The 25,984-nt window shown below is 41.3% G+C and overlaps 1 protein-coding gene across 2 annotated transcripts in view; it reads left to right on the plus strand.

Annotated features, from left to right (window-relative positions):
- IL1RAPL1 (interleukin 1 receptor accessory protein like 1) overlaps positions 1-25,984 on the plus strand; it is a 2,314,681-nt gene that overhangs the window by 1,024,751 nt on the left and 1,263,946 nt on the right. For both annotated transcript variants that reach the window (XM_077294673.1, XM_077294674.1), the window contains one exon: positions 19,389-19,668. In XM_077294673.1, coding sequence (XP_077150788.1) covers positions 19,389-19,668 — 280 coding nt within the window. The remainder of the gene's footprint in view (positions 1-19,388; positions 19,669-25,984) is intronic.

The raw sequence follows: 25,984 nt of genomic DNA on the forward strand, positions 1-25,984 counted from the left end.
AAAATTGTGCATGTGCTCCTCCTGTACAAAGATGGCGGTAGTCGGTGAATCATTCAGCTGATCTCAGCGGCGGTCTGTTCACGACGGTGTTCCACTGGTGGTACCGTGCAAGAGTCTGCTTACGGAGTATACAGTGTGTGTGTGTGTGGTGCATATGACGTATACAGTGTGTGTGTGTGAGTGTGTGTGTGTGTGGTGTTACTGTGTTCAGCTGGTGGTACCGCGCAAGAGGAAACCAGCAGTTTCCTTTTTGAGACATCCATCACTTGGGTGTCCCAATATGGAGGTCTGTGAACTTCCGCTGCTTGAAATTCTGGGTTCCGGACAAATGTGGAGCGAACAGGATGTGAAGACATTACAAGATAAGTATATATTAAGGTTCCAGTTTTGTGAGGTAGTTGATTTTCACCTACATCATCAATAACTCTATGTTCTATAACCTAGTTCATCAATCTATAAATACATCTAAAACCAGTCTAATCTTAACTTCTGCACTATAAAGCTTTGCTAATGCCAAATCATTTCAGAACACTACAGGATTTTGCTAAATACTTCACCATTTCATTACTCTGCAAAATCAGCAATTTGGAAATCTACAGTAACCTATATTGAAGAGGAAATGATTTAATAAGAATGGTAAAGAGACAGTATTGGCAGTGTTTTATTAGAGAGTCTTTGGTTGCATTGCTATAAGTAAGCCACATGAACACTGAATTTATTATTAATTATTGCCTTACGCTTATTACTGATTTGAATGTTGGAGCATTGAGCTATAATAAAAGTTTTTTACCAGTTGCAAAATGGTATCAAAATACTAAGAACTTTTCTAACAGCCACCCATTGCAGTAACCCACTAATCATTTTAATAAAGTAGTACTTTTTGCATTGCTATATGAACCTCTATAGGGATTATCAAGGACTATTTAAATGGAACATGCCACATAAAAAAATGCTATTATCCTGACCTGAAGATATGGTGTTAATGTGCGTTCTGCTTGGTGCTAGCACTTACACATTCGGTAATCAGTAGTGTGGAGCGATACCTTCCGATATGCAAAGGTATCGGTATCGGATTGGATCAGCCGATATCCAAAAAATATCGGATATCGCCAATACCGATACCCGATACCAATGCATATCAATGGGACACAAAATATCGGAATGGTTCCCAGGGTCTGAAGGAGAGGAAACTCTCCTTCAGGCCCTGGGATCCATATTCATGTATAAAATAAAGAATAAAAATAAAAAATATTGATATACTCACCCCTCTGACGGCCCCGGCTCTCACCAGTCCAAGCGTCTGCCTCCGTTCCTAAGAATGCAGAGTGAAGGACCTTCGATGACGTCGCGGCTTGGGATTGGTCGCGTGACCGCTCATGTGACCGCTCACGCAACCAATCACAAGCCGCGACGTCATTGAAGGTCATTCACTCCCTGCATTCTTAGGAACGGAGGCACCGCTAAGCACCAGGGTCCGCCGGAGGGGTGAGTATATCAATATTTTTTATTTTTATTATTTATTTTTTACATGAATATGGATCCCAGGGCCTGAACGAGAGTCTCCTCTCCTCCAGACCCTGGGAACCATACGCACTGCACACTTCCGATTCCGATTTCCGATATCGCAAAAATATCGGAACTCGGTATCGGAATTCCGATACAGCAAATATCGGCCGATACCCGATATTTACAGTATCGGAATGCTTAACACTAGTGATCAGTCATGGAGCGGCACCAGTGGGGCTTTCAGTTGCCACTCAGTTTAAAAAATGAGCAGCTGAAATCATGCCCCCGGGACTGACTGACAGCTGGCCCTAATGCTGAGGTACTCTCAGTCAGTGGTAGGGGCACAGTTACAGCCACCATTCTCTATCCAGTATTGATCAGACACACAGGCAGAATACATAACCTTTGTAGAAATAGGATAGGTCTTTGAAATGCCCGCTTGGACCGTAGTGTACCTGGTGCCATGCCGGTTCTGTTCTTGAAGGGGTCGTCACAGTGGCAGTGACCCGGTCCATGTCCCTGGGTGTCCAGTAAAAAGGGGATTAATGGAAATGGGAATAAAGTCTAATGTAGTATTTTTGTGATGCCACCTGTGGTATTTGGCCAGGGGTGGCCGACGCTGCTTAAAGGGGTCCTCTGGGGCTGATAGTTTGGCAGCTTAGATGGTATAGCTCCCCACAGGTAGAGCTTGGTCCCCCAGGGCTCCTGGTGTACTTGGTAAGAGGGATGATTGGTGGTGGGGTGCAGGTCTGAGGGTGCAGGAATTAATTGCAGGGATAGCAGTTTCCTTTACCTTTTACTGGTAGAATTCAGGTACAGTCCAGGGTACAGGTAACGTGATGGTGGGGTCTGAGCAGCCTGGAAACAGCTTGGGATCCACTAAGCCAGGTGGGTTCAGAGGCCTTCCCCTGCACTGTATATCTGACCCTTGCTGCATGAAGTCCTCTCAGTGTCTGTATTCTCAACCTGTATGGCTGACAGCTTGAACCTTTCATGGACACTGTCCTTTCTCCGGCAGCCCCAGGCTCTCACTTGCTGTGGAACCTGCAGGAGTTGGATGGGATAGGAGACTTGCAATCTCCTGCCCTATGGGTTCAGTGGCTTGGTCTGCAATTCCCACACCACCATGGACCCTGGTGTCCGGTCTCCTGGTGCTTTCCTCTGGGGTGAGCCCACTCGCAGCTCCAGACCCAAGGCTTCTATCCTTTGCCTCCTCTCCTCTCACTGTCCCTCACACAGACTCACTAATAGACTGCTTAACCCTTCCCCCAGACCAGAATTTATAGGGAAGTTCCCCTGAAACTGGGTTTAGAGCTTCCCCTTCTGGTCTGGAGTCAGGACGGTGATGCATGTCAGTACTACCTGATTAAAGGAACCCTCCTGGTTTTCAGGCATGACATCACCTCCCCCGTGAGGAAGACAATACCATTGTGGCATCCGGACTCCTGGGGTGCCACATCTTCAATATCAGATCAGTGGAGATCAGACACCTGGGACTTCCACTGATCAGTTTTCAACTCCAGTCACAGCCAGATGTATACTGTGTACTAATCCAGATCAACACAATTCTATACACTGTTTAGTAACCATTCCAGGGTAATGCAGCTCAATTTACATTTGCTGTAGTATTGGAAAATGGCCATTACACAGCAAGAGCTGAAAGCAGCTGATCCATGTAAGTGCCAGGTGTCAGACCTCACCAGTCTGATATTGATGACATATCCTAGGACTAGGGTCACCCGACCATTTTTCTGTAAACTGAGAAAATTGGTCCAATTATGCTAATCACTCTGTGATCACACTCTGATGACAAAAATACAGTTATGAATTGGATGTAAGCAGAAAAAACACAAAACTAGACCAAAAACAGGCACAAAGGCAATAATGAATTGGGGCCAAAGTGTCGGAATTTTTGTAATACTCCATACCAGTCTTCAGTTTTCTGCTCTTCATCTTAAAATGTTAGAGTTTATCCTCCGTGGCTATACCTAGTGGCACTAACCTCTTTGGGCTTATATGCACGACTTTTGCCAGTGTGATTGGCATCTTCTTTCAGGACCTGGAGTCTCCAGCATCTCTTCAGCTTGCACTGCTCATAAAATGCAGTCTTTTCAGACACAGTTCCCTCTCCTTTGTGTTACACTTTAACAAAGCTAGATCAAAAACACTCTCCTTATTAGACTAAGCTCTTTTTGGTAGACACATAGTGATCTACAGTTTATAGCAAGTAGGGGTCGCGGAAAGGGCTGAAGGTGCTGTGACTACTTATGGGTAAGCAGGTTCCATTCATCTTTATAGCACAGAAGTTTGGTAGGTAGGACACTTATGCTGTTTACTACTTTCTGCCAGTCTCTTGTTGCTCGTGATTTTATTTTGGGTATTTACCTTTCTTCCTGCATCCTTATGGTATACTTCGACTTTCCCTCATATCTCTCTGCTTACCTTCATGTCTCCTCAATATTTTCCTAATTTTTTCTGTTTATTATGCATAAGACAAAATTTGCATGTGATACATTAATAAAAGTGATTTTGTACTTTTTATCATTGGTGGATTTTCTATGGTCCGTTTTACTTGTTTATAGTATTTCTTGGAGTTTTCCATGTAATGAGTCTAGCGTGATCATATTTTGGGAGGACTTTACCTTTTCAGTTCTCGGCCTCAATACATGCTTTGCTTTTTTGATTGTTGTTTCAGTATATAGCAAGTAGTTACATTAAGAGCCATTAAAGGAGGAAGGTTCCACAAATAACGCATACACTTCTTGATCGAAGCCTGAAGCTCTAGCATTCCAAGTCAGTGTCCATTCCAAGTCTGTATTTTCAAAATGACAAGCTGCGGAAAAATGTGATCCATGAAAACAATGTTGCAGTCCATCTTAGTGTTTTAGAAGGTTAACAGATTCCTTTTATAGGCAGATATACCTGCAGATATAGTGGTAGTCTGCAGATAAATGGCAATTAAATCATGCCTGCAAGGCTATTTGGAAGATTGCCTATGGGGAAAAAATTAAGCTACATTCTCTGTTCAGCTTCTCACTTTTAGTCATTAGGGCGGTACAGGGGACTGTAACTTTAAATGCTCACTATACAGTGTTACACATTAGGATGTTAATCATGGTGTTGGGAAAGTGATAACAGCAAACTTATTGAGTAGTGAGCAGTGACTAAACTACTTCCCACAATATCCCAAATGACAAGAATCGATTGAGTGCAGGGAGAAACCACCTCCAATTTCTACCTGTAGCTGCTCAAGTAGTACAGCAAAACATTGTTTAAAAGCCACTTTATGTTTTTCAAGTACTTCCTGCGCCAATTTTGGTTAACCATTTCGCTTGTTAAGCCACATCCCTCAAAATAACTATTAATATTTTTGACACAACCCTCTGATTCAGTGCCACCCTGTGAAGTGCTCTCCTAGGCTGACATATCTGCTATCTATGTATGTAACTTTGTACTTACACATTGTATATTTTGTATCTATCTATCTATCTATCTATCTATCTAATAAAAGTTTGACAGCCATCCCATTGTCAAAAATGTAAAAAAAAAATTGTATTTTTTCCAAGCCCATGTAAACAAAATTTTGGCTCTAGCAATGAACATCTTCAAGAGACAAAATGTATACATAACTTTGGGATAAATACCATTTCTTTACTTTTTAAAATGGGACCTGCACCTTATTTGATTGGCTCTTGTTCATTGATTGGCTCATTTGAAAGCAGCATAATGTAGGAAAAGGGACCCTGATTCCAGAGATATGTTATTAGTTTAATGGGTGAAGCAGCTGTGACACAACCAGAGTTCCTAGATGTAGCATGCAGCAGAACTCACAAAGCTTCCCCCGTCCACACCGGGCTCTGAATGTACATTGGGTTAACAACGTGCACTCATAAAGAATGAAAAGTAGCAAGTGTGCACAACTCTGCAAATTGAATTTAATACTAACCATTGAAGGGGAGGAGTATAAGTGCCTTAAAAATATACTTCTATTAAATATTGCATATTACAATGCAAAATGCATAAATTATGCCAAAGGCTGCAAGACTAAGTGCAAAAAAAGAACAGGAGACTCTGAGTATTACAGACCAAGGTATTCCCAATTGTAAGTACACATGAATAAAAGAAGAATCTAGGCTCCTGGTGGCTAAGGTGCATAAGTTATAGAATGCTGCTGTAAAGCGTGCATATTAAACATGGTTTAACAAGTTGTAACGGAGGAACTCCTGCCGCCCCAACGCACATTTTATGTAGTCACTTCCTCAGGAGGCATGGCATAATTTATGCATTTTGTATTTTAATATGGAATATTTAATAAAAGTATATTTTTAAGGCACTTATACTCCTCTTCGATTGTTAGCATTTAATTATGAATGTACATTGTCTACTGATAGTGAGCTGCTAATTGAAGGAGGGGGTGGAGTCAGATGACTTGGCACGTGACATCTAGTCATAGCAAAGATAATGTCATTTAGATAAAGCCTACATTGTAAGTAAACAATAGCGCACAGTTTGATAAGGGACACATAATTGAATTCAGTGTTTTAACCCTTACCTCTATCTACTGTATCTATCTATCCCATATCTATCTATCTATCTAGCCCATATTTATCTATCTATCTATCTAACTAACTATCTATTCTATAAAAATGACTTTCTATATTTTTAGATGAATTTAACATTGCATAAACATTAGATTAATCCTGATTAAATGAAGCACATGCAGCACAGAGCTTAGTCAGGAAGCCATCTACAGATGATTGTATCTCACAAAATATGAACATGATCGTAATTCCACAAGCCAAGGTTTTCATTTTAAGACCATAAAAATGACTCAACATACTGAAACGTCATGTCTATAATGCAAGTACCAAAATTAGACTAAAATAATTTTATAGATAAAACATGTGATGAGAATAAGATAGATACTGTCAAATCGGAATAAAAGAAGGATACTTATTTAAAGAACATATAAACAGATGGATTTTATTGGATGTTTCAATTTTTCTTTGAAAAAAACCCAAAACTTTCACCTATTGATATACTTAAGTTGCCAAGACATAACAATAAGTTTGATTTCCTTATTTTGATTGGAAAGTTGCAAACCCATATTACCTCACAGGACCTAGAAATTGAATTGAATGTACGTCTCTAAGCCAGGTTGTGGCTGCAGAGTCAGAAATTGGTATTTCAATTTTCTTTCAAGCTGAATGATATTTTCTCTCAAAAATGATGCACGGTATTCTAAATAATAGCAAGGAGGATCCCAGCCAAAGCCTTAAAATGGACTTAGGTTTGCTCGTTGTGGCCTGCTGGGACCTCATTTGTATTCTGCAATGATCAAATCTTAAAAGCAGTAAAGCACTAAAGATTTTCCTAATCTCTGGAGTCGTTCTAAGAAATCACTCTGAATTGTAAGTAAAAGGACCCCAACTTTATGGCATTACAAAAACAAAAAACAAATAATATTAGTAAATATGGTGGCCTGTGCTTAGTTACTCAAAGTTCCTTTAGTAAACTAACGGTGATCATAATAAAATAAATAAGAAACAAAATAACATTAGTAATAATAACAGCAAGGTGTGACACAAATTGTTTATTTTATTTGAAAAAATCTTTTGTTCTAAGATCGAAATTGAAATATTTTCCTTAAATAGGAAATCAATATCAGATTGCTTGGGGTCAGACATCCAGCACCTTATCCCAATCAGCTGTTAGTTGCTCCATAAACATTGAATGGTGCTGCATTGCGTAGCATCTACTGCTTAGTACTGCAGATCAGAATACATCATCATTATCATATGACTGGATGATTGCTTTGATGTAATGTAAAATGACCTAAAAATATAAGCTTTATGGTTTTAACATACAAGATTTAATAAGGGTTGCTTGAGCATGGCAGTCCCTTGTAAATTCAAAAGCCAGTCTGGCAATCGGGTGTTCGATGCCTGCCATGGAGAATGTTTGGAGAAAACTTAGATAGTCTAGAGTCAACTGTAGGAGTGAACTGTGTAAAATAGACCCCAATAAACCATCTTCTATCAGCTATAAAGGCTATAGACTATTAATACATGTGTACTAATTTAGTATTGCTTAATGACCATACAAAACACTTGCCTACCATATCATACCTGAACCAGACAGAGTCGTTCTTTAGCTGCCCTTTATCCTGCTAGTAGATGGAGGTACAGAGTACAGGACTCCTCTTATGAAAGCAAGCTCTGCAAAGCATATTCCATGAACATGATAAAAACTCGTTAACGGATAGGGTCACTGTTAGGTGACTTTGCAGAATAAATCAGAAGAATCTGTCAACGGTATGCACCTGTTATGTCATATACCATATTGCTAATTAACATTTTTTTACCATTGTCCACCCTATCTCTGGTGCTTATTCTTAGCTGTTGTGTATGTGGTGTTGTTTTAGAATTAGGGATGGGAGAAGCAGAATGGTAAAGTTAGGGGTCTGTACCAAGCATCTAGCATCCGTGCATGAACCCCGAACACGGACTTCTCCCTGAACTTTATGTAAATGTTCTAGTTTGTCAGCCCGAACATCTGGCATTTCCCATGCTGCCATCTGTGTGACAGTGTGAGGAACATGGGCTCTGATCATCATCAGGCTTGTTAGCGCTGATCAGAGCACTGCAGTTCCCATGCTGTCATAAAAATGACAGCAAGTGAGCCAGCAGCTGTGACTGGTGGTAAAACGGTCAGATATCTACTACTACTCTCATAATTTTGTGCCTGATGCCTGGTCTTGCTGATAGCAGCGAGAGCAGGCATATGATGATGAGAGTATTTATCAGCAGGTGTCTGTGCAATAAATAAATAAAATTAAAAAAAGGCGTTGGGTCCCTTCTATTCTTGATAGCAAAGGTAGGCAAAACTCTCAGCTGTCAGCTTTATATTGGCTGGTCAAAAACTAGACTGTGGCCCGATTCTAATGCATCGGGTATTCTAGAATATGCATGTCCCCGTAGTATATGGACAATGATGATTCCAGAATTCACGGCAGACTGTGCCCGTCGCTGATTGGTCGAGGCAACCTTTATGACATCATCGTCGCCATGGCAACCATTATGACATCTACGTCGATACTGTGCCTGTCGCTGATTGGTCGAGGCCTGGCGGCCTCGACCAATCAGAGACGCGGGATTTCCATTATGACATCATCGTCGCCATGCTGTGCCCGTCGCTGATTGGTCGAGGCCTGGCAGCCTCGACCAATCAGAGACGCGGGATTTCCAGGATAGACAGACAGACAGACAGAAAGACAGACAGACAGACAGACGGAAAACCCCTTAGACAATTATATATAGACTAGATTGTGGCCCGATTCTAACGCATCGGGTATTCTAGAATATGCATGTCCCCGTAGTATATGGACAATGATGATTCCAGATTTCATGGCCGACTGTGCCAGTTGCTGATTGGTCGAGGCAACCTTTATGACATCATCGTCGCCATGGCAACCATTATGACATCTACGTCGATACTGTGCCCGTCGCTGATTGGTCGAGGCGAATTCGCGGCAGACTGTGCCCGTCGCTGATTGGTCGAGGCAACCTTTATGACATCATCGTCGCCATGGCAACCATTATGACATCTACGTCGATACTGTGCCTGTCGCTGATTGGTCGAGGCCTGGTGGCCTCGACCAATCAGAGACGCGGGATTTCCATTATGACATCATCGTCGCCATGCTGTGCCCGTCGCTGATTGGTCGAGGCCTGGCAGCCTCGACCAATCAGAGACGCGGGATTTCCAGGACAGACAGACAGACAGAAAGACAGACAGACAGAAAGACAGACAGACAGACAGACGGAAAACCCCTTAGACAATTATATATAGACTAGATTGTGGCCCGATTCTAACGCATTGGGTATTCTAGAATATGCATGTCCCCGTAGTATATGGACAATGATGATTCCAGATTTCGAGGCCGACTGTACCAGTCGCTGATTGGTCGAGGCAACCTTTATGACATCATCGTCGACATGGCAACCATTATGACATCTACGTCGATACTGTGCCCGTCGCTGATTGGTCGAGGCGAATTCACGGCAGACTGTGCCCGTCGCTGATTGGTCGAGGCAACCTTTATGACATCATCGTCGCCATGGCAACCATTATGACATCTACGTCGATACTGTGCCCGTCGCTGATTGGTCGAGGCCTGGCGGCCTCGACCAATCAGAGATGCGGGATTTCCAGGACAGACAGACAGACAGACAGACAGAAAGACAGACAGACAGACATACAGACGGAAAAACCCTTAGACAATTATATATATATAGATAGAGGGGTCCCCATGCTGTTTTTTTAACTATCTAAATAAATAATTAAAAAACTGCCTTGAGTCCCCTCATTTTTGACAACCAGCCAAGCTAAAGCAGACAGCTGGGGTCTGATATTCTCACACTGTGAAGGGGCCTTCGATATTGCCTCCACAGCCTAAAAATAGCAGCCTGCAGCTGCACCAGAAAACACTTATCTATTAGAAGCAATTCTGGTGCTTTTCCCTGATCTTCCCACTTGCCCTGGCACACTGGCAAGAAGGGTATAATTTGTGAGGTCTGTTTTGCAATGTCAGCTGACATCAAGCCCAGGGGTTAGTAATGTAAAGGAGTCTATTACTAACACCACAATCAAAAGTAAGAAAGACACAGACAGAAAAAAGTCCTTTACTTAAAATAAACACACAGAAAAACTCCTTTATTTAAAATAAATTCTCCCATCCCCCTTTACCCATTTATTATTATAAAATTAAAAATAATACACCATGTTCCTCACCTGCCCAACAACAATCCATTTGTCCCATGAAGAGATCAACTCAACCGTGAACTCAGCAGACAATGAGCTGAGCCTGGGAACCGCAGCCTGTGACCGACGGTAAGTTCAATGATGTCACCATAGGTCACTGAAGCTGCGCTCTCAGGTTCATCTCAGTGCACCCTCTGTCATCATGCCTCCCCTCAGCCATGCAATCCAAATGTAACTGAATTGTCCTCTTCATGGGACAAATGGATTGACTTTAAAAAGGTGAGGAATTATTATTTTTAATTTTACTTTAACAAACGGGTAAAAGAGGGTGGGAAGTGTTTATTTCTAAAAAAAAGGAGTTTTTCTGTGTGCTTATTTCAATTAAAGGACTTTTTTCTGTGTGAGTATTTAATTTTCATTCTGGGGTTAGTAATGGAGGTGTCTTATAGATGCCTTTCCATTACTAACCCATGGGCTTTATGTCCACTGACATTACAAAGCTGACATCAACCCCACAAATATTACCCAACTTTTCACCACACGAGAGAAAGTGGGAAGAGCAAAGCTAAGTGCTAAAATTGTCGCATCTAATAGATGCACTTTTTCTGGAGCGGCTGCTATTTTTAGGCTGGTGAGGGCCAAAATCCATGGCCGATGTCTGTGATTGGCGGTAACCTTTTTCTGCTGGTCAGAGTTGCTGGCTCACATGCTGTCATTTGTGTGACAGCGTGGTAACTGCAGCGCTCTGACTGGTGATAGCGATCTTACCGCCAATTAGTGTTTATCTTGCTGTCGCACAGATGAAAGCGTTAGAAACCCCAGATGTTCGGGCCTCCCATTCAGTTGATTGAGGTCCGGGCACCGCTCTGGTTCCTGAACCAAACTTTTTTTAAATGTTCAGCTGTACCCAACAGACCCAAACATCCACAGGTTTGCTAATCACTAATTAGAAATAAATGCTACCTAATTCCTTGTTTTTCACCTAGTATTGCTTGAGTCAGATGGATACTGCAGTCTAAAATTTCTTTCATACAGTGATAGATAGCTTTCCTGATAATCTATTAGCCATGGTTTTTACGTCATTTGTAAATTTACCAGTGGGTAACAGGAGACCAGTCGGATCAAGACATTAAATTATGGAATTATATTTTACGTGGAGTGTGCAGCTTTTACTTGTATGTAGCTTTTGACTGCTGCAGTCCTCAGTCTATTATATGGTGGTTCCACTGAAATAAATGACTGTCTATGACAGTCAGCTTCACATATAGACCTCTCAGTGTGAAGCTAATAGAGGGTGAAGAGGCACAGAGTTTTCCAGATCACCAGGCTTCTTCATTTTAGTGATCATAGGGCTCTTGATTCTCATGGACCCTCTGATCCCTGTTGGAAAAATCCTTCAGCATGTCAAGAGATGTTTAAAAGTGATCATACCATTTTACATTTTTTTCATGTATTCTATAAATTTTCTGCTAGCTAGATAGATATATGTACAGACAGATAGATAGATAGATATGGGATAGATAGATAGATAGATAGATAGATAGATAGATAGATAGATAGATAGATAGATAGATAAATAGATATGAGATAGATAGACAGACAGAGATAGATAGATAGATAGATAGATAGATAGATAGATAGATAGATAGATAGATAGATAGATAGATAGTGTTTAGATCTGTGATATGCAAAGATGCTGTCGGCTCTTTGTGAATAATAAAACCAAGTATAATTTTTAAGGGTCAATGAAAATCAGATGAAAAGAGCCATCCTTTTATTTGGTATGTGGACTTTATATTTTATTCCTTTATCCAGTAATCACCATGAAGTCTAGTTTCTATACAATTTGTCTATTATAAACAATGATAAACTATATATTCATTTTATGTGCATTTTTTCTAGATTTATTTTTTTTTGCGCTACAGATGATGGCTGTTAATTCCACAGCACTGTTAATTGAGCTTTGATATGGATACTGGTAGAAGAAGTAGCTCTTTTTGAAGCTTTTTGACTTCTTTTTGTGCCTGGTACAATCTGATGCATACAGAAGTTTTTAAAATAGGATTTGAAGCATAGTTACTGTGGAATATGAATCAGCAGGTTATCTGGAACTTGAAATACATCTTCGGAAGTGAAAGTGCACAAATTGGATATGTCTTAGCTTCCTTACATTAAAGTGTCTCTTCTGCAGAGTATATTTTGCACATAAGATGAATGACCACATTTTGCTCTATTTTTATTATGCAGAGCTATGTTTTGTATACTCAAATGTAACCAATGTCTGGAAACGAAATTGAAATCAATAAAGTGCAGAAGTCAGTGCAAAGTACACAAACTAAATTGCATTGGATAAGAGCAGAATAAAAATAGGTGGTGGAAAATGCAGAGACGCAGTAACCAGTAATGTATAGTACATAACACTAAAGCTGTTATATGAGTAAATTGCTTTTAGTAAGTAATGGTTTCCAAGCCAACCATGATTCTTCACACAAGAAGTAGAAAAGCTGGCCAAGAAAGAAAATAGTGTTGGACCTATGTTGAAGGAAAAAAAATACTTTGGTTTATTGAAAAAATATCTATTTCATTATAGACTGTTGTAAAAAAAAATGAAAAACAAAATGTATAATATTAAACAAAATGAATAATGGAATTTAAATTATAGTGAGTTCTTTCAAAATTGGCTTAAAATTACACTACTGTAATATAAACCTTATTGTCATGGAAACATGGAGATGTCACCTGGAGACTTCTAGAGCATGAGTAAGGCCTTAACTATTAGTTTTAACTAGTAGAAGAGCCAAATTACTGTTAAAAGAGACGTTTGATAACCAATTTTATGGACTCAACTCCATTTTTGGGACCCAGGCCTCATGTCACTCATTATCATAAACTGTATAGTGCAGGAGAGGTGAAAGTACAAGTCCTCGGCTCTCTGCATTGAAGTCTATAAAACATACAAAGACAGCTAAGCCATCAACTCAACTAAAAATCAATGGAACAAGCCACATGCATGACTATAAAACTTCAATGCATTTGATGAGTGGAGAGATTGCATGGCTATGTGGAAATATTATGCCAAGTAGAATAAGCTTGTAGCCTACAATGTACATGATGGGCAATACACCATTAGTGTCTTGGCAATCACTGAACACCAAGTTGTTGTAATCTTACTGATTTATACAACCAGTTTGAAAAATTAAAAAGTAAAGGGACGTTGAGAGATAAAGTCCTTATTGTCTCCAAAAAGGGAAGAAAGGCCCATAGCACGTGCCCCATGTATCAACTATGTCCAGAAAAAAGGATGGCTTATTTCACAGGATATGAATTGAAGAGGACCCGACAGTTAAGAAAGAGAAAAAATGAAAAATGTCAATAGATATAATTAGGCTTTCCCTAAACATAAATGGCAATTAAGATGATTTTCCAATGTATTACATGGATTCAGGATTTACTTTCACTTTAATAGTATGAACACAAAATCTGATGAAATTATCTTTTCTGGGACATACAAACTGGCAAAGTTAAACTTTGTGCTCCAATCTGGCAGAATTGGACATGTCTGGCCATTTTGTCAACTCACTTTTCCATGCAAGGGAATATTAATAAGAGAATCAATTCAGCAGGTTTTTTTTAGAAAATAACAGTAATGCAGCAAAATGCAGATTATGCAAAAATTATCTCAAAACATTATGTCAATAAAAAATGTCCCTGTGTACAACCAATAAAAGAAGGAATAATCTGCCTATAAAAGGTTAGTCCAAATCTTTCACTTCAGGCTGTACATATGCAAAAAGTGACATTACATTAAGGAAACACTACAACCAGATAACAGTTGATGTCTATAGCCTTCTTCTCCTTCTACTGCTACTACACAGGAATCCATCTTAATTCTGAAAATCTGCAATATTATTATAGTTGATGTTTATAGCTACCCTTTTTCTCCTTCTACTGCTCTATAACACACAGGAATCTGTTTTAAATCTGAAAATCTGCAATATGATTACAGTTGATGTTTATAGCCTTCTCCTTCTATTGCTCTATAACACACAGGAATCCATCTTAAATCTGAAAATCTGCAATATGATTACAGTTGACGTTTATAGCTAGCTTTTTTTCTCTTTCTACTGCTCTATAACACACAGGAATCTATCTCATATCTCTTTTTAACTAACTTCATTCAGTATAAAAATAATTGCAGCTACCATGTGTCGAGATAACAGAATCTCCTGTGTTTATATGCTGCATATTCTGTTTCCTCCATCTTGTGGTATCTCCAATGTAAGAAGCAACACAACTGTCAAACAGTGAGACAGTGGAGGTCTACTCTTCAGTCAGCTCTAGTGTTTCCCTCTTAAAGGGCCACAGCTAATAGTATCACTAGATTTGCAATTTTTTTTAGTTATCTAATTATATATTGTATATTGGAGAAACAGTTTATATTTTGATATACTTTTAAATATTTATGTCTTTAAGGAGGTCCTTTTTAAAGGATATCACAGCAGACTTCACCTGAAGTGTTGAATAAAATTACTGATAATTGTAATTCCCTTTGTCCACAGAAGCTACATTTCTTTTTTTTCAGTTACATGACTGAGTTATGCAGCCTTCACCTCTCTGCTCAATAGCAGTACTACAGTTCAGTGATAATGCATTCTGCAATTATTGTATGTCTATACTCCTTTTTGCGTAAGCATTTGCAGGTTTATATTGGTTGGATAAACAATATATGTATTAAAAAAGTAAAAAAGTTTTTCGTTTATCAGTTTTTTAACAAATAGAAGAGTAATGCAAAGCATAGAAATGTGATGTTGAAATTGTAATGAAATACAAGAGCATCATCAGGAAGTAATATTATATTCATGCCTGCAATCATAGCGGCTCTTAAAAATGCAATACAGATTGGATGATATTGGCTGGTTGATGTGTGTGCATATTACAAACATGCGGATTGTAGGCGCAATAAATATAGAAAACAGTAGCAGGTAATGGACTGGGGGCAGAGTTATGTAATCTACTAATACATTTGGATGAGACTGTGAGATCGATACAGTTGCTGACATCAAGTCAAGGTCAAGGAAATGGGTTATGCTTTATCAAAGCTCTCGCTATAGAAAGAAAGTGGAAATAGTTTCAGAGATCTACTATCATATCATGAAATATATGAGTAGCAAAAGTGACAAGGGTCTATGAGTTGTTTGAAAAAATGACTGGAGAAAAAATTGGATGAAAATGAGAAACGTTAGGAATCACTTGCAGAACGGCTGCACCATTGTAAAATGCTATTTTTTAATGCCGTATGACTGAACTGATCAATTGGCTTTTACTGTGACTGTTTATGTCAGTAGGAGAGCTACAGGAATTGTAGAGTTTCTAAAGATTTTCTCAATTTCTTTGATTTAAGGGGTTGGACAAAACCGTATGATAGGTCCAAAAATGATACAAAAAAAATAAAAATAAGCAGAATTACCACCCAACCCAGTGTCACTCCGCTTCTCTGAGTCCTGAGTCCCCAGCAAGACTCATGGAATAAATAATGTCCCTAAAGTGTGCCAAATTATTAATGGCCAAATTCATCAGCCGCAGAGCCTTTTGTCTTTCTGTAGCTGTCATGTGCGCTATAGTCATGATGTCACCATTGCAAAGGCGAGAACATCATCTTTGGACCCATGGATGGAGCGGTTGTTATGATGTAGTTACACTCATCATCCAAAAGCCTTTGAACCAATAAAAATTAATGTCAGTTAACCCCTTACATCTAGTTTTCCCAGCTTTGAATGTGTTTGATTTTTTGTCTGGCATGTTCTCAAAGGATTAGAAGCAGCATTGTTTATCCATGGGCTGGAAAAGAAAAGGGGAAAGGCTTAGCTAAAGAAATGAGCAAGCACTCACAGCACTGATGGCATGCCAATTCAGGAAACTCTCTAACTGTGCTAAACTTAAATAGGTATTTCAATCTCCATGATTCTTTCCCAAGAAGTAGTAGGTCTAATAATATTAATGTTAGCAAATACGTCCAATCAGAAATTTAGCATAGTTCTTCTGATTCGCTTTGTCACTTACCCCATATGCAGAGCATTGCATTAGCTTAGGTATCCATGGTTATGACCACTCATATAGTTATAGTTAGTTAGCCTTTAGTAGTCGTAACCATGGATATCAAAGCTACTCCAATATCCTGCACATCTAGTAAGCGACATAGCTAACCAAGGGAGCTATCCTACATTTCTAATAGGAGCCATTTTATAATAATATTATTAATACACCTACTACTAGTGTTCAGCATTCTGATACCGCAAGTATCGGGTATCGGCCGATATTTGCTGTATCGGAATTCCGATACCGAGTTCCGATATTTTTGCGAAATCGGAATCGGAAGTGTGCTGTGCGTTTGGTTCCCAGGGTCTGGAGGAGAGGAGAGTAAATAATAAAACTAAAAAATATTGATATACTCACCCCTGGCTCTTAGCGGTGCCTCCGTTCCTAAGAATGCAGGGAGTGAAGGACCTTCGATGCCATCGCGGCTTGTGATTGGTCGTGTGAGCGGTCACATGAGCGGTCACGTGACCAATCACAAGCCGCGACGTCATCGAAGGTCCTTCACTCTGTATTCTTAGGAACGGAGGCAGACGCTTTGACTGGTGAGAGCCGGGGCCGTCGGAGGGGTGAGTATATCCATATTTTTTTTTTTATTATTTATTTTATACATGAATATGGATCCCAGGGCCTGAAGGAGAGTTTCCTCTCCTTCAGACCCTGGGAACCATTCCGATATTTTGTGTCCCATTGATATGCATTGGTATCGGGTATTGGTATCGGCGATATCCGATATTTTTTGGATATCGGCCGATCCAATCTGATACCGATACCTTTGCATATCGGAAGGTATCGCTCAACACTACCTACTACATATTGGGATAGGATCTTCGAGATGGGAATACCCCTTTAAAGCAGAAGAGAAGCTGTTTAGACCAAGACCAGTGCTGATTTCTGGAAGAGATCTGGGCACCTTTGTTTTTTACTGTATATAATATAAGTAAGATCTTTATTTTTCTATTAATGCTGTGCAACCCACTTCAAGGGAATCTGTCACCCCCTAGGACGTATATGACCTATTAATATGGGCATACAGGTAATAGAAATGTTACACTTGTCCTTCCTAAATGCCTCAAATTAGCGGTCTTGTTGCTGAGAAATGTTATCTTTCCTTATGGTAATGACTTCTTTCAGTCTCAGTAGCATGCGGTGCCTGAAAGAAATTCCTGCCCCTTGTCCTCAATATAATACTACCCCCCTCCCATGCACATCAGTTATGGCCTTGGAATCTTCCTGTGCCTGTGCCCTGCACTCCCTCAAAAACATGCACCTCATCCTCCCTTTTGTGGGCACTGCACTCAGGGATCTTCTGCTCAGGTGACGGTGAGTCACTGTGACCTCTGGTGTGCACCCCTATAATATGCTCTCCCCACTTCCTCCCTGCATAGTCATCGCTAGGAAAAATGTGTACATAGCAATAACTATGCAGAGAGGAAGTGGGGAGAGCACCTTATTGGCCTGCACACCGAAGGTCACTAGAGCGGAAGTCGATGGCGCCTGTGCAGAAGATCCCTGAATACAGTGCCCACAGACGGGAAGTTGAGGTATGTATTTCTGAGGGAGTGCAGGGTGCTGGTGCAGGTTTATGGGTCCATAACTGACATTCATGGAAGGGGGATAGCTTCATAAAGAAGACAGGAGGCAGGGATTTCTTCCAGGCACTGCACACCCCGGAGCCTGGAAGAAATCATTAGCATAAAGACAGAATATAACATTTCTCAACAACAAGACCATTAATATGAGGCATACAGGTAGGACTAGTGTAACATTTCTATTACCCGTATGCATTTATTAATTTGTCATATACATGCAGGGGGTGACAGATTCCCTTAAAGTCTTGAGTCTGTTTCCCTTTTTATCTTTTTTTCTTACTTTTTTCCTGCTTAATAAAAAACTTTGTAAAAAAATATCTATTTTCCAAAAAACATTTTTTTAAATTTTTTTTTCCATCATTACATTTTTATGATGGTGCTTTTTTGTGCACATATATTTTGTGCACATACTTCTGCAGCATCCAAACCGCAGCATCCAGATGTTACAGCATAGTGGATGAGATTTCAAGAAATCCTATGCCCACTATGTGTCCAGAGATGCCCGCGGCTCACCCACGGAGATGGACATGCGACACGTTTCTCCAAACCGCAGCGTATCTATTTCTGTTGCAGAGATGCGTGTCTCCGCAAGAGAAATTTCACCTATACAATCTATTGGAAGTGGTGAATCTGCACTATTCAGTGAAAGGATGCGGATTCACATGCGTTCAATATATGGCAGCTCTTTGGACGCAGAGAACATGCGCTGCGTCCAAAGCGCTGCCAATCCTTGATCATCTGCACGTACCCTAACTCATGTGACAACCCATCAGCACTTGGCCAAAACAGATGCACCTCCTGGATGGTAATACTTTTATGCTGCTGTCAGTGATTGTTAGTGGCTTTGAATGAATTAGATCACAGAAGTAGATCTATTATAGTCGGGTGCCAGTAATATAATACAGCCATAGCCTGTCCTGTGTGGACTGGAATCAGCTCCTAAACCAGCTCTACACATCCCAACCTGCTCCATGACAGTTATTTATGTTATGGAGCATGCAAGGGTTAAACATATAGCGTGACTTATAATTTGCATTGAAACTGCTCTTCCATGGTTTTCTTCTTCACCTTCATATATTTATAGTTAAAATGAATGTTTTGAAAACGTAATTTGCAACATCTACTTTGCTTCACTTCTACTTCATTTACGCTGAACTCTTATGATGCAAATTATTGTCACTGAAAGCTGTAAATGTATTATCACTTTCAGCAATAACCTTCTACACGTCAGTAATGTGTCAGCCAGCATATTATAGAAATTGGTGAAATACTGACAATATTTGCATAAGGTAATGAGACTCTAAGGCATAATGAGAAATATAAACTACGTTCTTGTAGTTACTTGATTTGTTTTTCAGATGCTCAAGTTTATTGTTATAGATGAGTTAATATATTGTTCGATGAAGATCCTAATGGTTTCTCTTTTTCTTGCAGCAGATGGATGTACAGACTGGTCAGTGGATTACAAGAAATATCAGGTTTTGGTTGGTGAACCTGTTCGGATAAAGTGTGCACTATTTTATGGATACATTAGGGCAAACTACACATTAGCACAGAGTGCTGGACTCAGCTTGATGTGGTATAAAAGTACTGGGCCCGGAGATTTTGAAGAACCAATTGCTTTTGATGGAACAAGGATGAGCAAAGAAGAAGATGCCATTTGGTTTCGACCAACTGTATCAGAAGACAGTGGTCTTTATGCATGCGTCATAAGGTAAGCACTGGTATGCATGTCACCACTAGGAGAATGTGTTACTTGCATATTGGAGCTACAAAGTAATTATTATTTATCTATTTGTAGAGCACCAGTGATTCTATGGTGCTGTTCATGAGAGGGGTTTAGATATAAAATACATATACAGCATCAAATTTAGTTGAGAAACTAACAATGATAGACAGGTATATATATCAGAGGGCCCTACCCTTGTGGACTTACATTCTACAAGATTATAGGGAAGGAAACAGTGGGATAGGGAGATTGTGGCAGCTCCGGTGGTGATAAGGTAGGTTATTGCAAATTGTAAGCTTTCTTGAAGAGATGTGTTTTAAAGTTCCTCCTGATATCCAAGAAGTATCGTTTCTCCTTGCGGGGATTGACATAGGTGGCACTAGAGTTCTAGTTCTCTTGCTCTCTGAAGAGACAATTTGCATATTTAGCAAGTTCCTCCTGAAAATTCCAAATCCTGTGGATAACCAGGCATGCTGGAGCACAGAATTTCAGAGGATGGGAGATACTAGGGATATGTTTTGGTGGAGGTTGGGTGAGGAATATTTGAATGTGGAAGAGAGAAGGAGGTCTTGGGAGGACTGCAGATTATGTGTAGGAAGATATTAGAGAGGGAGATTAATTAGAAGATATATGGAGGAGACAGATTATGGATGGCTTTGTAGGTCAATAGTAGTAGTTTGAACAAGGTACATTGGAGAATTGGAAGCCAATGAAGAGATTTGCAAAAAGGAGGGGCGATGAGAGAGTTAGACTAGTTGGGCAGCAGAGTTAAAGACATACTGTTGCAATGCAACAAGTAGGCCACAAAGAAGCATATTGAAGTAGTAAAGGTGAAAGATGTATGCTGTAACATTATAGTAAATTGAGGGTTGAGGAAAAGACAGATTCTGGAAATATTTTTAAGTTGGACGTGGCAGGAAATGGCAAGAGCTTGGATGTTCAGTTAGGAGGACATAGTTGAGGGCTACTCCAAGGCACCAGGTACAGATACAGGGGAAAGTGTGATTTAATTTATTGTGATACATAGATCAAGTAGGGGAGTTAGGTGAGATGGTGGACAGATGATGAGTTTAACCCACATTGAGTCTTAGGAAGTGAGAGGATGAAAGTTGAAACTGGTGGAGAAATTTCAGACATAGTATTTTACATACAGTAAATATTGTAATTCCATAATGTTTAATAACATAGTATGCAAGAAAAACATAAATTCATTTTGTTCAGCCTGTTTTATTGAAATGTTGATCCAGTGGAATGTAAAAAACCCCATGAGGTAGAAACCAATTTTCTTCATCTTAGTAAGTGTATAAATACTCTGGCTCTCATTTCATTGTGTTGATTGACACCATAAGAATATGGATGTGTGAAAAGAAGATGGGTAGAAGCAAAATGTATCACCACTTACACTTGCATTACTCTGCCTTAGTTCACAATCCCAATTATGTTTCAATTTCCAGAAGGTATGGCATTACACTTCATAACACATTTGCATATATGCATAGCAACTCAATTTTATGTTTTGCCAATATACTAATAAATAGGGAAACTCTCCATGAAATCTAAATTAATCTGAAAAAGTCAAACGACTATCCTTGCTTGACTACACAAGTAGCAGGTGCTAGCTCAGTTTGCAGCCAACAATGAAATGTCATCAATTAGATATGAGTGATAAATGCATGATTGTCTGGTGTCAAACTATTAGACCCCCCAAACACAGAAATTTGGGCCTCAAATTCACTTGTTTGAACGTTGTGCTGGTGCTCACTCTCAGCTGTCACTTCAATAACCCCTTGACCTTTGGAGCTTTATCCAGTTTTGCGTTTTCGTTTTTCGCTCCCCTCCTTCCCAAAGTCATAACTTTTTTAATTTTTCCATCAATATGGCCATGTGAGGGCTTATTTTTTGCGGGACGAGTTGTACTTTTGAACGACACCTTTGGTTTTATCATGTCATGTACTAGAAAATGGGAAAAAAATTCCAAGTGCGGTGAAATTGCAAAAAAGTGCAATCTCATACTTGATTTTTGTTTGGCTTTTTTGTTAGGTTCACTAAATACTAAAACTGACCTGCCATTATGATTTTCCAGGTATTAGGAATATTTGGACACCCAACATGTCTAGGTTCTTTTTTAATTAAGTGGTGAAAAAAAATTCCAAACCTTGCTAAAAAAAATTGAGCAATTTTCTGATGCCCGTAGCGTCTCTATTTTGTGTGATCTAGGGTTGTGTAAGGGCTTATTTTTTGTGTACCGAGCTGTTGTTTTTAATGATACCATTTTGTTGCAGATAAGTTCTTTTGATTGCCCATTATTGCATTTAAATGCAATGTCACGGCGACCAAAAAATTTTAATTCTACACTATTTAGCAATCAGATTAATCCTTTTAATAGATTGTGCATGTTAGGGCTAGCAGAACGCACCGAGTAAATAGAGATGTTTATTATAATGGGTGCGTTCGCAGCCCGGGGTCCACCGTGTAGGAGGAACCTGCTGCTAGCGAATGGCGGCACTGTTTGGCAGTATAGACTAGCTCTGTTACTCCACAGAGTAGCTGTGAAAGGGGAAGCACTGCGCCCTGTTAGCCTCACAGGAGCACAAGCTTACTGCCAAGCTGATAGCAGTCAGTGGTTATGCAACATGCAATCTCCTCACCGGAGAAGCCGGTATTCTAGGGGCTTATTTCAGCCGGGTCCCTGAACACACTCATACAATTTCCTCACCAGAGGTGCCGGTATTCTTGGGGCTTATTTCAGCCGGGTCCCTAAACACACTCATGCATAACCACACTGGCGCAAAGCACATATATGAATTGATACTAGCACATGGCTGTGCGGCCATGCGAGCCTTATATAGCTGCAGCAAGAAAAAGACCTTCCTAAAAGGACCAATGAGAGACTGCCATACCTGAGTGTTGTGTATCCGCTTTTTGGGCTCCCCTGGTGGTTGCTGGTGGTACTGGTGACTTGTTTGCACTTTGCTTCTTCTGTTCACCTGCTTCCATCAGTGTTTGGGAGTTTCCTATTTAGCCTTGCTCTCCAGTCATTTCCTTGCCGGTCATCATTGTAACCAGAGCCTTCGGTTGCATGTTCCTGCTACTAGTCTGCTGATCAGCTAAGTGGACTTTGTCCTTTTGTTTTGTACCTTTTGTCCAGTTTGCAGTTTTTGTAATTCTCTGTAGCTGGAAGCTCTTGCGGGCTGAAATTGCAACTCCTGTGTCATGAGTTGACACAGGAGTCTTAAAGTAATTTCAGGATGGTTTTTGAAAGGGTTTTCAGTTGACCGTGAAGTCCTCTTTTGTATCCTTCTGCTATCTAGTAAGTGGACCTCTCTTTGCTAAATCTACTTTCATACTGTGTATGTCTTTTCCTCTTAATTCACCGTTATTACATGTGGGGGGCTGCTATCATCTTTTGGGGTATTTCCCTAGAGGTAAGCCAGGTCTGTTTCTTCCTCTACCAGGCGTAGTTAGTCCTCCGGCTGGCGCGTGGCATATAGGAAGCCGTAGGTATGCTCCCTGGCTACTGTTAGTTGTGTGGTAGATTTAGCTCACGGTCAACTCGAGTTTCCATCACCCCGAGAGCTCGTTCGTTACTTATATGTTTCTTACGTTCCCTTGCCATTGGGAACCATGACACCTGAGCATGTGACCCTAAATCTCCACTGAGAGATCTTGCCCTGGGCATGCTCAGTGTGTGCAAAGCAGGACTTAGTCCTAGCACCTACAGGACCTTCTTGAAGGGACCAATGGACTTAGCTGCAGTATCTGACCATGTGACCCTCAATCTCCACTGAGAGATCTTACTCAGGGCATGCTCAGAACGAGAAAAGCAGGACTTAGTCCCAGAAACGTCTGCTCGTCGCTGCCCAGCACTGACTTCAATGGCAGAAGCAGGAAAAGCAGCAGTAACTCTTTGTACAGAGCGGGACTGAGCAAGATGCTGTGACCGACGTCTCCACTGAGCAGGCTCCACTGCGGCAGGAGAAGAATGGGAGACCGCAGCGGAGATGGCCCGAGATTCCCCCTGTGCAGAGGCGGGAACTCGACCCCTAACATTACCCCCCTCCTAGGGCCCCCCTCCTTGGACCTCGCTACGCTTGAAGGCGGCAATGAGCTGCAGAGCCCAAATGTGCTCAGCAGGCTTCCACGACCTGTCCTCAGGACCATAACCCTTCCAATCCAACAAATAAAAATTTTTGCCACGTACTACCTTGCACCCCAAAATAGCGTTCACCTCGTAATCGTCTGTAGATGAACCCGATGTCCCAGCAGATGACTCGGAAAACTGGGACATGTATACGGGTTTCAAGAGGGACACATGAAAGGTGTCGGTGATACCCAGGTGTGGCGGAAGAGCCAAACGATAGACCACAGGATTAACCTGTTCGAGGACCTTGAAGGGACCCAAATAGCGAGGTGCAAATTTAGTGGACTCAACTCGCAGCCTGATGTTACGGGCGGAGAGCCACACCAAGTCGCCAGGAGCAAAGGTCGGAGCGGGGCGCCAATGTGCATCGGCAGAGGACCTCATTCTCTCCTTGGAGGCCCGAATGGCATCCTGAGAGCGGTCCCAAATATACCATGCCTCACACAGCCCAGTCTGCCATCCTGAAGTTGGCGGAAGACACGGGCATAGGCACAGGTACCCACAGATGCTGACCATAATTGAGGAGGAATGGGGTTTGTCCAGTGGAGTCGGCTACGGCGTTGTTCAGTGCAAACTCTGCCCACGATAGCAAGGATGCCCAGTCATCCTGCCTGGCTGAGACAAAATGTCGCAGATATGTGACAAGGTCTGGTTGGCCCTCTCTACCAACCCATTTGTCTCGGGATGATATGCAGAAGAGAGATTTAACTCAATGCTGAGAAGACGACAAAGCTCTCTCCAGAACCGAGACGTGAACTGGGGACCCCGGTCACTGACAATTTTGTCTGGCATACCGTGTAGGCGGAAGATGTGTTTTATGAACAACGCTGCCAAGGCCCGTGCAGAAGGTAACCGCGGTAGCAGCATCAAATGCACCATTTTCGAGAAATAATCGGTGATGACCCAAATGATGGTACAGCCGCGAGACTTGGGTAAACCCACAACAAATTCCATCCCGACCATCTCCCAGGGCCTGTCTGCCACCGGCAAGGGATAGAGTAACCCAGCTGGCCGTTGACGAGGAGATTTATTTTTGGAGCAGGAGACACACACCTGATTATAATCTCTGACATCCCGGACCATATGTGGCCACCAGTATGTCCTCGCCAACAGCTCATATGTCCTCTTTGTCCCAAAGTGTCCACCCACCCTGGACGAATGAGCCCAAGAGAGAACCTCCGGTCGCAAATTAATGGGCACAAAAGTCTTGCCCGGAGGCACAGACTCTAGCGAAATCGGCGCTATGGTTCTCAGGCTCTCTGAAGGGACAATAAACCGAGGCTCCCCTTCCTCCTCCTCAGATGACACAACAGAGCGAGAGAGCACGTCAGCATGAATGTTCTTCTCCCCAGCGAGATAATGAAGAGTGAAGTGGAACTGGGAGAAGAACAAGGACCATCTGGCCTGGCGAGAATTTAGCTGCTGGGCTGTTTGCAGATATAACAAATTTTTGTGGTCTGTGAACACTTGAAAGGGAAAACGAGCCCCCTCCAAGAGATGTCTCCATTCCGAGAAAGCCAGCTTCATCGCTAGCAACTCCCTGTCCCCAATGGAATAATTCCTCTCCTCAGGTGTGAAGGTCTTGGAGAAGAAGAAGCATGGATGCTTCCGACCTTGAGCATCCTTTTGGAAGAGGACTGCTCCTGCACCAACGGAAGAGGCATCCACCTCCATTATGAACGGCTTATCAACATCGGGACGATGTAGGATGGGAGCGCTAGCAAAATTAGACTTAATAGAAGAAAAGGCCCTGGAGACCTCTTCAGACCACAATTTGGGATTTGCTCCCTTCTTGGTGAGGGCTACCAAGGGAGCTACCAAAGTTGAGAAGTGGGGAATGAACTGGCGGTAATAATTAATGAACCCCATAAAGCGCTGCACTGCTTTAAGAGAATGGGGTTCTTGCCAGTCCATCACAGCCTGTAGTTTGGCAGGATCCATAGCCAATCCCTGGGTGGAGATGATATAGCCCAGGAAAGGTAAAGACTCCTGCTCAAACATACACTTCTCCAACTTTGCATAGAGAGAATTTGCCCGTAAGAGGTCGAAGACTCTGCCAACATCTCTCCGGTGGGAGTCAATATCTGGAGAAAAGATGAGAATATCATCCAGATAGACTACGACCGAGGTGGAAAGCATATCCCGGAAGATGTCGTTGAC

The sequence above is a fragment of the Ranitomeya variabilis genome, chromosome 3 (assembly GCF_051348905.1).
Source record: "Ranitomeya variabilis isolate aRanVar5 chromosome 3, aRanVar5.hap1, whole genome shotgun sequence".
Classification (NCBI taxonomy): Eukaryota; Metazoa; Chordata; class Amphibia; order Anura; family Dendrobatidae; genus Ranitomeya; species Ranitomeya variabilis.